This window comes from Pteropus medius, unplaced genomic scaffold (assembly GCF_902729225.1).
Source record: "Pteropus medius unplaced genomic scaffold, Ma_sr-lr_union100, whole genome shotgun sequence".
Taxonomy (NCBI): Eukaryota; Metazoa; Chordata; class Mammalia; order Chiroptera; family Pteropodidae; genus Pteropus; species Pteropus medius.
Genome location: NW_024349566.1, coordinates 266,158 through 280,491, shown reverse-complemented (window position 1 = coordinate 280,491; position 14,334 = coordinate 266,158). Strand labels below are relative to the sequence as shown.

Genomic DNA, 14,334 nt, shown 5'->3' with positions numbered 1-14,334 from the left:
CGAAACGAGACCCAGCGAGAAAGATCCTGGAAGATGTAGTTCCCAGGATTTGAAGGTCCAGTGTCTCCCCCAGCCAGTCCTAAATTTTAGACAGCTTCTATTCATCTTCGGAAATGGATAAGTACCGCCCCCCTTTGTAAAAAAATAAAGTAGCACACATGACCATATGGTTTTTTAATGGTAAAAAAGGGAAAGAGGCGCACTGAGACCAATGTTACCTCTTCTAGGAAGGAAGGCAAAAGCTAGGAATGGAATATGGGCTGAAACCCTCCCTCTGCACCTCCTTCCCCTCTGCTCCTCCCCCCCCCCAAATCTCACAAGCACAGACCAGTTCCTGTCTCTTTTAAGGTTTAACTTTTAATCAGCCAAACATCTTGCGCAGACCCTGGGCCAGCCCTGCATCCTGTTTCTTACCCTGAAAGATCACCTTTCCCAGCTCCTCCTGGGCTGCCCGGTTTTTTGGGTCTACCGCCAGAACCTTCTTGAGGTCAGCAGTTGCTTTTTCCAGGTTCCCAAGGGCAGCCTGGGCAACCCCCCTTCGGTACAAGGCCTTTAAATGCCCAGGCTCCTGCTCCAACACCCGGTCACAATTCTGGGCTGCCAAATGGGGCTGCCCTAGCAGCAACTGACATGCGGCCAGGTTGGCATGAAGGATAGTTCGTTCTGGAGAGCCAGGTGGGGGTAAAGTCAGCAGCAGCCGAAGAGCCCGTCCATAGCATCGAGCAGCCCCTTCGGGGTTCCCAGCTCGAAATAATTCTGTGCCCCTTGTACGTTCTTGCCTGGCCAGGGCCTCCTTCTCACTGGCCTCCAGCTCCCAGGAGTCTTTGCCCTGAGTGAAGGAGGCCAGTGTGAGCCTGACAGGAGGGCCAGAGTGCCCGGGGATCTGAAGCTCTGCCTCCTCACCTTGACACATGGACTCCAAACATTTCTCTATGAGCTCCCCCCAAGTTTCCTCCCTCCATGGGCCTAACCCCATAGTTAGCTCCGTCCACCCCTCTGGCAGCCCTGACCCAAAAGCCAGTATTCGGCAGCGGGAGCCCAGCTTGGGTTTGTCCAAGCCATAGCCACGGATTATGATCTTCTTGACAAAGCTCCCATCCGGACAGTACCAGAGATCAGATGCTTGGAGGGGCTCTGGCATTTCACTGGCTGATCTGTGGGACTTATCAGAGTCTTCCTCAAGTCCAGCAGACAGTTTTTCAGTCCCCTGAAGATTCTCTAGACTTTGGCTGGCTGGATCTGGGCTCACTCTCAGCTCAAGGACTTCAGTAGGAGGCTCCTGGGGATGCTGCCTAAGCCGAGGAGCTGAATCAAGGTTCTTCTGGGGGTTCCAATCCCATTGTTGTTGCGGTAGAGAGGTGTCTTTCTCTCCCACTGGATTGATTGGTGCCATCTCCATTTGGCTACTGTGGGTAAACAGTTTTGGTAGTAAAGGGATGGACCAGACTCAGGTCAGCACCTGAAAAAAAAATCGAAATAATGCTAACGGTAGGATTCTTATTTAGACTCCTTTCCCGTCTTTCTGGTACCTGGGACCCGGTTCTCAAAGTCCTCATTTTTCTTTCCCTCCAAAAATTTCTGTCACGCTCCAGCCCTCGGTTCCACCCAGAACCCAGAACTATAAATTCCACAATTCCCTGCGGTTAGGGTAGCCGCCCCAACTACGGACACCGATCGAGTCAAAAAGTCCCTGGGAGGCCGAAGCGCCTAGCCTGGTGGCGAAAGTCGGACCATTCGGATCACCTCTCCTTCCGAAGCTAAGTGCTTACTAAGTACTGTCCTCAGAGTCTTCCCGCAGGCGGATAGGAGGGCCCGGGGCCCAGGGGCCGCGGCGGGGAGAGACACTGACAGCTAAGCCCAGAGCCCGCGAGATGGCCAATATTGTCAGATGCCTGGCAGCCAATCGCGAGGAGGGAGAAGTCTGGTGACCCCGCCTTCTGGACGTGACGTGATTTCCCCTTGCACGCGAGAAACTCCAGGCATTAGCAACCGAACTAGGCAGGATCCAACCGAACTAGGCGAGATCCAGCTGCCCAGATTATTGAGAGTCTGGAGAAATTCTGGAAAGAGAGGTTGGAGCGCATGCAGATAGAGTAGAGAATGGTGGAGCTGGCGGTGAATGATAGCGGCAGCAGACCAGTCAGTCCTTTAATCTAGGGACCTCAGGCCCTGTGCTCTTCACTTTTTCCCTGTGTCGGGGGCTCCCACCCAAAGCCAACCGTCTGTTCCTTCTCCCAGTAAATCCTGGGTGCTCCAAGATAAACCCTCAGGCCTCTTTTTCCTCAACAGGCCCTATTTCCTTTGGGTCCACCTGAGGTTTCTCCTTACCTTTTCCTTTATATTCATCATTGCCTTCCAGGCTCTTCTTCCTCAAGAAATCTTAGACCATGCCTTTACAATTTTGACCTGCATATAAATCACTTGGGGAACTTGTGAAATTACAGGTTCTGATTTAGGAAGTCTGGGGTGGGGCCTGGGATTCTGCATTTCTAACAAGCCCTTGGATGATAACAATGCTGGCCCATGGACCACACTTTGAATAGCATGATTCTGGAATAACATCCCATTCTCTTCATCCCTTGCTCTGTGCTCCTTCAGCGTGCCCTATATTTTGCATTTATAACTGGTATAACCTGCTCCATTGAGTGTATCAGTGAAAAACTGGTCCTTCTAATAGAAGATGTAGGTTCCTTTGTGATGCAGCCTTGCTTGTCCATCACCCTGTACAGTCTGGGCCACCACAGCTCTTCAGGAAAGGAGAATCCCACTCTCCATACCTCACTTTAGCTCGTTTAGTTTGCTCTTTAATGCCCTACCATTGTGCCCCAGACTACAAGGACCATGCCAGGACAACCAGGAGGAAAGGTAGGCTCATTATCTACAGATGTGTGTCAGAACAGTCCACTCTCTGTTTTGTGTTGAGACTCACTAACCTAGACTTCTTTTCTCTAAGTTTTCTTTTGGGTTCTGTGCCAGAGTAACCTGAGTATACTACCACCCCTTCCCCTTCTGGCTAAATACTCTGATTCTTGGAATCTCTGGGTTCCTATTGAAAATTAATTCATTTTTTTCTCCCTCCCTCTTCCACTTTCTATTTCAGAGATTTTTGGGAAAGATGTCACAAAAGGTTTGATTACAACCTAATTCCTGGACAAAGATTGCTAATTTGTATTATGTGTGTCTTAACTGAGAGGGCCACTCCAATGACCCTTCTAAGATCAGCTTCATTTAATTAAAAGAAAGTGTACTCTGGTACAAGTGTATTGCTTTGAAATGTTCTTTTATAGTATTTTTGTGTGTGTGTGTGTGTGTGTGTTTTGTTTCCAACATACTTCACAGTGTGGGGAACTTGTCGCTGTTTCTTCTGTGTTTCATCTCATTCATTCAACAAATATTTATTGAACACCTGCTATGTTCTAGGCAGCACGCTAGGAACTAGGGATACATAAGTAAATGAGACAGACACAGTACCTGCTCTCATGGAACTTAAAGTCTGGCCAAGGAGAATAAACAATTACAGTGAGCGCTATGTAGAAGTGTGAGATGCTATGAGAATGAATGGGGAATGAGGGACTATTCCCTGAGGATGAGACATTTTTGTTGACATCTAAAGAATGAGTTAGAACTGAACCTCTGAGAACACACCTATAGAACCCTGTATTGAGAAACACTGAATTAACTGGTCAGCTTTGTCTCTTTAGGTGATCCCTCATCACCATTGTGACTAGAAAAACAAACACAAACATAGGCACTAAAATTTCTAAAAAAAAAAAGTAATCCAAATCATCCAGAATGAATATTTGAATATTTTTATTTTTTAAAGGATGACCCATCAAAATTATAACATGAAATTTAAGTTTTAAAAAAGATTTATTATTAAAATATAGCTAACATACAATATTATATTAGTCTCAGCTGTACACCATATTTATTCCACATTTATATTCCTAAAGAAGTGATCACCATGCTAAGTCCAGCAACCATCTGACACCATACAATGCTATCAGACAAAATTTAAGTTTTATAAGAGGACTCAGAAGTCCCTAGAGGAGACATCCATGAATCTGTAGATTCCCCAGGTCTCAGCTTGAGAAACACAGGACTAGGAAGGGGCCAAGGTGTGGGAAAAAGCATAGGCTCTCCCTCAAAGTGTCACTGCATGAATATTGACTGACTCACACTGCTTGCTCTCTCCCAGTTCCCTGCCCCTTGAGTCTCATGATGCTGGGGCTCAGCTCTCTGGGAATAGTCACCAAGGAATCAGGAAAAAGGAAAGAAACAAGCCAGGAGGATGATATCCCCAGGCCTGGCTAAAGAACATGGGATCTGAGGAAGACACAAGATGAAGATGACACATGAAAAATTGCTTACTTGTTGAGACAGAGGATCAAATTGGGGGGTGAGCAAGGAGTCTCTCTCTCCTCTCTTTTTCCTAAAAATATGAGAATGAAATGGAAGAGCAGCTTTGAGAGGAAGAGATGAAAAGGAACCTTCTTCCCCAAGTTACTGGATTCAATTCCACCCTCGCACTACAAGTGTCCTCTGCTCCCTCTTTTCCTTTAGTGTCTCAGGGACTAACCTCACTAACATCAAAATATATGGATGCAACTGGGACATGACTTAACTTGTGCCTAAGACATTTCCCCAGCTTCAGGTGAGAGGGACTGAGGGCGGAGCACACAGGAACCTCTGGAAAGGGAATGAGATTATGGGAGATTCTGGGTTAAGGAAGTCAAAGGCATCTGGGAGAATAGAAGGACTTGAGGGAGGGGGGTCAATGATTCTGCTAGCTGCGATTATGGAAGATGAACCCCATTCTGGAACAATTTTTCCCTCTTCCAAGTCATCATAGGGGGCTCTTAATACCTTGCTGATGATTGGTCTGAGGGAAACACCCATATCTGACAAGTTTCTGAGGATTTACCTGTAAATAATTATTTTACAACCCACCAGTAGTCACTTCTTTCCTTCTTTCTTTCTGAGTCCCTTCCTTCCAAGGTGGCTCAGAGGATCTGGCCATATTCTGCTACTCTCTTTAGCCTATCTCTAAGGGCATCGTTTTGCGTAATTAAAGATCTAATCTGATGGCAGAACCAGGGAGAGGTTCAAAAGCTGGTGTGAAGTAATAGTGGGTACTGAATTTTCATGCGAGCTGGTGGTTGTTTCATGTTGTCTACACACACACAGAGTATAGGATATTTGCCCTTTAAATGGGTGAGGTAAGGTTCTTTTCTTAGTCATTCAATAATCCTTACTGAATACTTAGAATTTTTCAATGAAACATGGAGATTAATACAAAGATCCCCATCAGTAGTCAAATAAGGGTAAAGAGTCATAGTTAACCAAGCTTCAGATACAAAGGCAAAAGTGATAAGTGACATGGAAGTTATGTCCAGCTGGGGGTGATTTGAAAAGGAGTTCAGAGGGTTGAGCCTTGCTGTGATTGAAGGGACTTACTACAGGTGGAAGAAGCCAACAAGGCAGGAACTATAAAGAAAGGAATGCCACTTTTCAACCAGATTATTCATCTCTGGCTTGTCAAGCTCAGCTTTCCGGAGCATTCCAATGCCCATTCATGCTGCCTTGTCACCAGGCATTCAGCTGGCTGGAAGTTTTGACACCCTCACATCCCCCTGCATTCCATACTCACCACATGGAACCACATGCTGCACTTGCTCTCTACCATTTAGCATCAGGATGGGAGACAAAAATTCTAGCTTTCCAAAGGCTAAATAAATTTCTCCTCTGTTTAGCTTTGGTGTTTCTGTGGCTTTTAGTTCTGTTGGGATTTATGTCAAAATTGTTTCTCCTATACGCTTCTAAAGCATTTTCCTTGTGCTTCCCTTACAGGCAAGGTTTTCAGGCAGGACGAGGCAGTGAAACGCAGCCTTTAACAGTGAATGTTAATGATGAGAGCTGCTCTTTTTTTTAAATATATTTTTTATTTTCAATTACAGTTGACATACAGTATTATATTAGTTTCAGGTGTACAACACAGTGAATAGACACTTATATAATTTAGAAAGTTCTATAACTTTCTGACACCATACATAGTTATTACAATATTACTGACTATATTCCCCATGCTATACTCTTCATCCCCATGACTATTTTGTAATTACCAATTCGTATCTCTTAATCCCATCCCCCACCTTCACCCATATCCCCAACCCTCCCAACCCCATCCAGCAACCACCAAAATGCAGATGAGAACTGCTCTTTCCAAGCCCTGACTAGTGATGACCACAGTAGTGGGCATTGTGCTAAATGCCTCATGTATGTCACCTCATTTTCTCCTCACACAACTCCATGAGCTACTTATTCAACAGGTTCTTATTGAGGGCCTCCTCTGTGCCAGGCATTGTTCTAGGTTCTGGAAATAAGGCAGTGGAAAAAAGCCCTAGATCTCTTGTAGCTTATATTCAAGTGAAGATAATAGGCAATAATAATCAGTCAGTAAAATATAATGTCAGTTCTGCACAACCAGGAGGTATTAGATAAATAAGTACATCAGAAAAGAAAATCGGGGCAGTGGGGAGGGAAAGAAAGAAAATATAATATCAGGCAGTAACAAGTGCTATGAACACAACGAAGCAGGCTACAAAATGCCCCCCTGGTGTGTGTGGTGCTGTTTTTAATCAAGTGAGGATGAAAGCCTCCTTGTGGAGGCAGTTTTTGTGCAGACATAAATAATGTAAGGGAGCAGACACACATATCTGAAGGAAGAGTGTCCAGAGAGAGAGAAAAACAGGAGCACAAAGGCCCTAAGGTAGGAAGGAATTAGATTTTTATGCTAAATTCATAGCAACTAGAATAGCAAGGGGGCCAGGTGGGTTAGGCAGAGGAAGGATGGGGAAGAGTGGGAGGGGATGAAGTCAGAGAGGTAGGTAGGAACAAGACTAAGTAGGCTTCACAGGCCAAAGCAAGGGTTTGGATTTCATTCTAAGTGTGATGGAGAATTGATAATTTAAAAGATCACTCTGGTTTCTGCATGGTGGAAAGACTATATGAGTCAAAAATGGAAGCAGAAAATCTAGTTCAGGGGCTAGTCATGGGAGTTTGGTTAGGATAGAGGAGAGAGCCAAGGACAGAGTGTCCCAGGGCCCTCTAATACTTAGGAGTCTAGAAGAGCTACTGATGAAGATGGAAGGAGCAGCGAATAAGGGACTAGGGAAGACTTTCTTTAGTTGAATTCAGAAAGTATTTGAAGTGAATAAAGAATTTCAAGGAGGAAGGAGAGATCAACTGTGTGAAATGTTGCAAATGGGTCTAGTCCAGGGTCTCTCAACCTTGGCTCATGTATATTACAAAGTAATGAAATGAACATCATGAAGATTAAGAAATAAAATCTTCCAGTTATTGTTGAAGCTCCCTGTGTATCCCTCTCTATCAGAATTCCCCTCCCACCAAAGGGTAACCGCTCTTCTGAATATTGTGCTTTTACTACATAGGTGAGTAGTAAATGAGATTTCTTTCTCTTCTCAAAGATGAGCTATGTTAGTAGAGTATGTTTATGTGAATGATTCAGTAAAAATGGGAAAACTGATTATGAAGGAGAGAAAGGGGATACTTTCGAGAGTCCCATTTCTGAGCAGTTGAGATGGATAGAATCTCAGTGGACAGATGGGATTGGGCTGGGAACAGGTTAGACCTCTGCAGTTACAAGGGGAAGGCAGTGAATATGGTAGAGATGCAGAGTGGCAGATTTGGAGATGGGATCATGAGGAAGTTCTCTTCTGAAAGTTTCTATTTTCTTACTGAAATAAGAACAAAGCTTGTCATCTTGTGAAATTGTGGTCTCAGAAATGGGGAATGTGAACTGACTGCTGAGAGCCCACAAGAAGTGAGACCAGTCAGTATGATTGTGTTTTTCCCCAGATATATTCAGCTGTTGGGTGCAAGTGTGGAGCAGGCAGAGTTGGACCTAACCAGGGATAAAATATGTTGGAAGAAGAGGAGCTAAGAATACAGGGCAAGGGCTGAGAGGTGATTACAGCATTGAGAATCTGGGGATCTACACTGGGTAATGAGGAAAGTGAAAAACTGAGGGGATGAAACACCAAAGAAGCATGAGAGTCAGTGAATGGGAAGTCTGGGTGGGGTTGAAGAGCTTTTGGGATGGGGATTCTGGGCAGAGGAAGGGGTGATATGAAAAGACTGAAGATTTTGAAGGGGTGGCAGTTATTGGTGCCAACCAAGTCAAAGATTTGACACTGGGAGTGGTTGGGTAGAGAGAAAAACATTGTAGGTACTAAATTTTCATGAATGAAGGGGAGTGGTGACCCAAAATGAATCATGGGGAATCAGAGCTCCCAAATAGATTTTATTTTTATTTTATTTTATTTTTTATTTTTTTAGGCGAGGCAACTCTTGGTGACCTCACAGATTGTAAGGACCTTGTCAGCTTACAATCCCTTATTTTTTTTATTTTTTACGCCTACAGCACCTGATCTTACTAGGTGGTCTCCCATCCATGTACTAACCAGGCCCGACCCTGCTTAGCTTCTGAGATCATATGGGATCGGGCTTGTTCAGGGTGGCATGGCCCTAGACCCAAGTAGATTTTAGAGGGGGCCAGAGCACCTCTCTTGGATGACAGAATCTTTGCTGATAGGGGTCGAAGAGCCAAGGGCACCACGTTCTGAGGAGGAGTTGAGGTAAGGCGAAAGGAAGCTCAAATTGGAATATGCTTCCTGAGGGAGGAGTCTGAGTGAGGTGAAGAGATCTGGAAGAAGTTATTTTCAATCACTTCCTCCTCCACCAAATTCCTTTCAATTTAATTGAATTCAAAGAGGTTTTATCTCATAAGAATCTGAAAACCAGAGATAATCCAGATTTGTCTCCTTTCTTCACAAGGTAAGGTAAGCACATCAAAATCTCAGGTGGGGAGAGATGGGGGAAAAATGCAGATAACATGAATTATTGGTAGATTTTAGACCCGATACATTGTAGGTACTCTGGTTGAAGCCACACCTTTTGGCCTCTACCCTCCTTTTTGGTGGTCTCTGAAGTGCCTCTAAACCTGTGATTCCCAGCCTTGGGTGCTCAGAGGAATCATCTGAGGATGTCTTAAAAAATATTGATGCCTGAGTATCATCCCCAGAGATTCTGATTTAATTGGCCTAGATGCAAACAGGGCTTTGGGATTTTTAAATGCTCCCCAGGGCTGAGAATCACTGCTCCAAGGAACACCTGACGCTCTGTTTAGAAACCCACTGCTCTAGTCCAACCTATAGCAGAGAGAGATTCATTCTTGCTGGAGTGAGGGGGTGAATTCATCTGGGCCTTAAAGGATAGGTAAATTTTGAACAAGTGGAGAAGCAGATGTGAAGTGGGGAAGAACATCCTGAGCAAGGGCTTAGAGGTGGTCTGAAACACATGAGAAGCAGCAAATGATTTGGTTTATAATAGGCGGCAGTTAAAGAGGTCTAAGATTTGAGAAGAGCTGGGCAAAGGCCTGGAGATGGAAATGATGAATAATTCAGTTTGGTTGAAGATTAGGTTAAAGAGAGAAAGCTGAATGATTTTAAATATTGAAAGGGATTGAAAGCCAGATTAAAATTTTGCGAACAATTGAGTAAGCAATAGAGAATCTTGAAGGCCCTTTGAGCAGTGTCAGGAGAGGATTTATGTGTTTAGGGAGAATAGCCTGACAGCAGAGTTGAGGGAGACTTGGAGTAGGGAGAGGTAGGAAGTAGGGAGACCTTCTTCTGTTAGGGGAGCTGTTGCAATAATCCTAGATGAGGTCATTGAAAAATGACAAGGGCTGGGGAAATGTTACAGATTCAGAAAATATTGTGATGGTAGAATTGACTGAAGCATCAAGTTTTCAGATAAGGGTGCTGGGAAAATGGTGTCATTAATAGAAACAAGGAAGCAGGTTTTCAGTGGCACTTCATCAGTTTGGTTTGGAACATGCTGAGTATAGAGAACCAGCAGCACGGTCTGTCCACACACCGTGTCACAGGCCCTGGAAGAATGTCTGCATATAAATGCATAAGTTGGGTAATGTCTTAGTCAACTCGGTCTGCTGTAACAAAATGCCATAAATTGGGTGGCTTATAAAAAATAGAAATTTATTTCTCACAGTTCTGGAGGCTGGGAAGTCCAAGATCAAGGCACCAGCAGATTCGTTGTCTGGTCAGAGACACTTCTGCTTCATGGACTGCTGTCTGCTAGCTATGTCCTCACATTGAGGAAGGGGCAAGGGAGCTCTCTGGGGTTGCTTTATAAAGGCCACTAATCCCATTCATGATAGTCCACCCTCACGACCTAAGCACCTCCCAAAGGCCCCCCTCATCACACTAGGGATCAGGTTTCAACATATGAATTTCTGGGGAACACAAGCATCCAGTCTACAGTAGAGAAGCATTAGAAATGATGTCTGAGTTTGGAGTGGATGAGATTTTCAAGGGAAAATCTCAAAGAAGGAAAAAATCCAGAAATATGCATATAGGAGAAGGGAGGAGAAAAAGGGAGGGGGCACATGATTAGAGGTGTGTGTGGAGGTAGAAGGTGAGAGATGACATGTCCCTGAAACCTGGGGGAATAAGGAATCCAGGATCTAGGGACAAATGTGAGAAGGTTCAGAAGGCAGAGTACTGTGAAAATGCCATCGATTTTGGCTTCTGGTAACTTCTGATCATTGGGCACTATTTGAGAGAGCAGTTTCAGTAGAGTAGAGAATGGAAGCATAGTTCAAAGGATTAAGGAAAAGTGGGTACAGACACAGACACATCAGTGACAACAATACTCTCTACTTAGGGGAAAAATGAGTAGGTGGTGAGGAAGAAGAGGTTGCAAATGTGAATTCTTTTTTCAAGAAGTTTGGTGAGGAAGGCACATTCAACCTGAAATGTCCAAAGGAGAACCCATGATTTCCAGACCCCATCCCATCCTCTTCCCATGTCTGCTATCATGGTGCATGGCTTTCCTTCTAGATTATTAACTCCATAAGGTCAATGTTCACATCTGCTGTCTTGGCAGATGTCTCACTAGCATCCTGCATGGTATCCGCATGTTATATGAATGCATGAATTCAAGATAGGACCCTGTCTTATAGGTGTACAACGGAAGATACCAAGTCTACAGCTTGTGCCCCTCCCTGCACAAGAGGCCTCCTGTCTGATCTCAGGATAGGAGAGGGCAACTAGCTCCAGCTGAATTTGAAGAGACTATAGACTTCCTCAATGGAGCTCTGCGGTGGTCTGAATGTTTGTGTTCCCCCCAAATTCTTATGTTGACATCCTAACGTGCAGTGACGGTATTAGGAGGAGGCGCCTTTGGCAGGTGCTTAGGTCATGAGGGTAGAGCCCTCATAAATGGGATTTGTGCTCTTATGAAAGAGACCACACAGAGCTCCCTAGCCCCTTCTGCCATGTGAGGATACAATAAAAAGTCTGCAACCCAGAAGAGGGCCTCCACCTGATGGTGCTAGCACCCTGATCCCAGACTTCCAGCCTCCAGAACTGTGAGAAATAAATTTCTGTTGTTTAAGCCACCTTGCCAGTGGTACTTTTTTAATAGCAGCTGGAAGAGACTGAGACAGGCTCCCACAGCTCTCTGCTCCTTTTGCCTTCCCTATACTAGTACAACACACCACTCAGGGCTCTAATTCACTGCCACCCTCCAGCCCCCAGGTAGGAATAGCTGTTGGCAATTGGCATCTTTTCCCTGCCCCTGCCACCCTATCTCTGGCCAACTTCTTCAGAATGGCCTGCCCCCTTCTTTCCTCCTGACTTCCTGAAGTTCTGGAGATAGATCCCTAGGTCTCCCTCCCATTCGAAATCTCTAAGCCCAGTGTGGTAGGAAGTGGAAGAGATGTGCTGGGAAAATAATTTCCCACTGAGAATGGACCCCAAAGTCTTCCTTCGTAGGATCCAAGGGAGCCCCCCCTCCCCCACCATTTTTGGGTGTCTCTCGGGTTTCCTGGAAATCTGTCTCCTCCCACTTTTGTCTGTCATTTTTCTTCCCTTTCCCCTCCTCCCACCCCAAGGGAAATGAGTGAGGGAAGGTGTAAGGGGGAACCAAAAGTGCAGCATCTCTGCAAAGCTGCGGTCTTTGAAGCTGCGGTAATAAATCCACTTAGATTCTTTAATATTGTCTTTCAGAAATTCACACACGCGCACATATCAGAACAAAGTGGGGACTGCCTAGGGAAGCGGGGAGCAGGCCAGCTTCCTCCCAACATTGGGAGGTCGGTACCCTGCGTTCCCTTCTGCCCGGCTGCCCAGGGGTTGGGAGAGATGGAAGTATTTACAGAGAACAGGGATGTAATCTTCATCCCAGGGTGAAGCGTTCTAAACTGGGAACCTCCCAAATCTCATTCCAAAATAAAACAAAAATAGAGGTTCTGGGATTAGCAAGAAAATCGGCGGAGGCCTGGGTGTAGGAGATGCAAAATTGTACCAACAAGAAACGCGAGTGAGCGTGGGAGCTTGGCCCCCCGGGTGCTCTGTCCTTGCGCGGGGAGAAGGGGAGGGGTCTGTTGGTCTGGGCCTGGCGCCAGAAACCCAATCACCGGACTGAGTCACCCCTCAAGGAGATGAAGAAGGCGGAGCCTGCCGACCTGAAGGAGGGGTTTTGTCAGAGCCGGGGCTGAACCTATAGAAGAGGCGGGCTTTGGGCGCTCGATCTCCAGGTTGCCAAGCAGAGAACCAAGGAATTTCCCCTGGAGGCAATGCATTTAGAGGGAGTGGGGGTCTGGAGTTATTGGGGGCCTGGAATTTGCCTGGGATCCAGGAAAGCGGCGTCCTTGGGAGTGTGAGCTTTGGCGGGGTTCCTGAGGAACTGGATTCGGAGCGTGCCCACAAGGCGAGAGGTTCCGCGGAGGCCAAGTTTAGGATGTATCGAAGTCCGGTAGCCCCAAGAACGAGTGTGCAGGGCGCCCGTTGGATCCGCGGCGTTACTGAAGAACGCACTTGGGAGGTCGAGGGGAGCAGGGTGGGGCCGGGCCGGGGGCGTCCTTACGGATCCCAGTAGTTGTCGTGGTGCTGCGCGGCAATGATAATAACTACCGTGAGGATGGTACACAACACCATGGCTGCGATGCCCACGGCCAGGGAGATGAAGGAGAAGTTCCGGGCCTCGCGCGAAGCGATCTCCGCTGACACCATGTCTCCGCGAGCCAAGGCGGTGCGCACCTGCCGGGAAGGGATGGAGGAAAGCAGATCAGAGAGCTGCACGCCTCAGCCTCCCTCTAAGATACTCCTCAGAACGTCCAGCACTCTCAGGGAATAAGAAAAACCGAGCCAGTCTCCTTCCTAAACACCTCCCCCTCACACACACACCTGCACTGCCTTGAAGATGGCGATGATGCCCGTAGGCCAGAAGCAGCAGATAGTGGTCAGCACCGCGATGGGCATGTAGTCGTGCGGCGGACGCCTGGGCTCCAGCAGGGCCAGACCCGGGCCCTGGGGCGGCGGGGGGAGCGTGGGGGTTACTCCGGTTCCCCCCGGGGTACCGCCTGCATAGGGCTGTGGAAGAAAGGTCGGAGGAGAAGAGGAGAAGACGTCACTCTAGCCCTCTCGGAGCCCCACAATGTCCCGCATTTGGGAGAGCAGTTTTTAAAGCACAGTACTTGTGCATTGCTTCTCAAAGAACCTGATCATCCACTACCCTTCCAGAACACCCGTAAATTCCACCTAGATCCCTCTCCTCCCTTCATTGCTGTCAATAACCCTATATATATTTTTTGGAGGTCTCCACACTCCCTTCCCCAAGGTATGGCCCCATCAGTGCTGCCCTGGCCTCACTTCGGACCTTGTTTTTTACTCTCCAGATACCTACCTGGCCTCTCTTGCTCACCCAGTCCCAGGTTTCTTCTCTCTCGTCCGCTCTGTTCCCCCTCTCAGGCTATGATCACTGACTCTAGCTGACTGCCAGACACCACTGCCCCCATTCCCAAGCCTTCCCCCAGTCCCTCCTCTCTCTAGGCCTTACCCACCTGCCAACACCACCTGGTCCCCTGGCCTCCTTTCTCTATCCCACCAGTCCTCAGTGTCTCCCCGGTTCCAGGACCTGCTCCACTGGGCCCTCCCCCTCCTCCCAGGTTCCTGTTGTCTCGTACTTACCGTGCCCACGGGGTAGACTGGCACGTAGGCAGTGCAAGGCTGCAGCTGTAAGGGGTAGCCAGGTGCCACGTAGCCCCCCAGGGGCAGCGTGCCTACTGCCCCAGTATGCGTGGGCACCACGAAGCCCGGGGCCTGGGCAGTATGAGAGGTAGCCGGTGGAGGCGGGGCAGCGGCGGCGGGCGGAGGCGGTGGCAGTGGGCCTTCGAAGCGAGTCTCCTGCAGGTAAGGGTCGGGTGGCATGCGGGGCAAGGTAGCGCAGCCG

General features: G+C 47.2%; 2 protein-coding genes and 1 pseudogene across 4 annotated transcripts in view; all 3 read right to left on the bottom strand.

Annotated features, from left to right (window-relative positions):
* Nucleotides 1-337: 337 nt before the first annotated feature.
* Nucleotides 338-1,918, bottom strand: FKBPL (FKBP prolyl isomerase like). 3 transcript variants are annotated; one of them, XM_039882951.1, is made up of 2 exons: nt 1,770-1,918; nt 338-1,459 (listed from the first exon to the last, which is right to left on the bottom strand). In XM_039882951.1, the coding sequence occupies exon 2, from the start codon at nt 1,397-1,399 to the stop codon at nt 362-364; it is 1,038 nt and encodes a 345-aa protein (XP_039738885.1). In that variant the 5' UTR covers nt 1,400-1,459; nt 1,770-1,918; the 3' UTR covers nt 338-361. The 3 variants fall into 3 exon arrangements, with proteins under 3 accessions (XP_039738885.1, XP_039738886.1, XP_039738887.1); XM_039882952.1 differs by having other exon boundaries at nt 1,744-1,854; XM_039882953.1 differs by lacking the exon at nt 1,770-1,918 and adding an exon at nt 1,530-1,734 and having other exon boundaries at nt 338-1,406.
* A 6,516-nt stretch (nt 1,919-8,434) lies between these two features.
* Nucleotides 8,435-8,553, bottom strand: LOC120618958 (uncharacterized; annotated as a pseudogene).
* A 3,519-nt stretch (nt 8,554-12,072) lies between these two features.
* PRRT1 (proline rich transmembrane protein 1) overlaps nt 12,073-14,334 on the bottom strand; it is a 3,948-nt gene continuing 1,686 nt past the window's right edge. The window contains exons 2-4 of the mRNA XM_039883116.1: nt 14,073-14,288; nt 13,290-13,475; nt 12,073-13,142 (exon numbers count right to left, since the gene is read on the bottom strand). Of these exons, the coding sequence (XP_039739050.1) occupies nt 12,966-13,142; nt 13,290-13,475; nt 14,073-14,288 (579 nt within the window). The 3' untranslated portion in view covers nt 12,073-12,965. The remainder of the gene's footprint in view (nt 13,143-13,289; nt 13,476-14,072; nt 14,289-14,334) is intronic.

Coding starts and splice junctions, on each gene's coding strand:
- FKBPL (XM_039882951.1), bottom strand. CDS start 1,399: ATGGAGATGGCACCAATCAATCCAGTGGGAGAGAAAGACACCTCTCTA.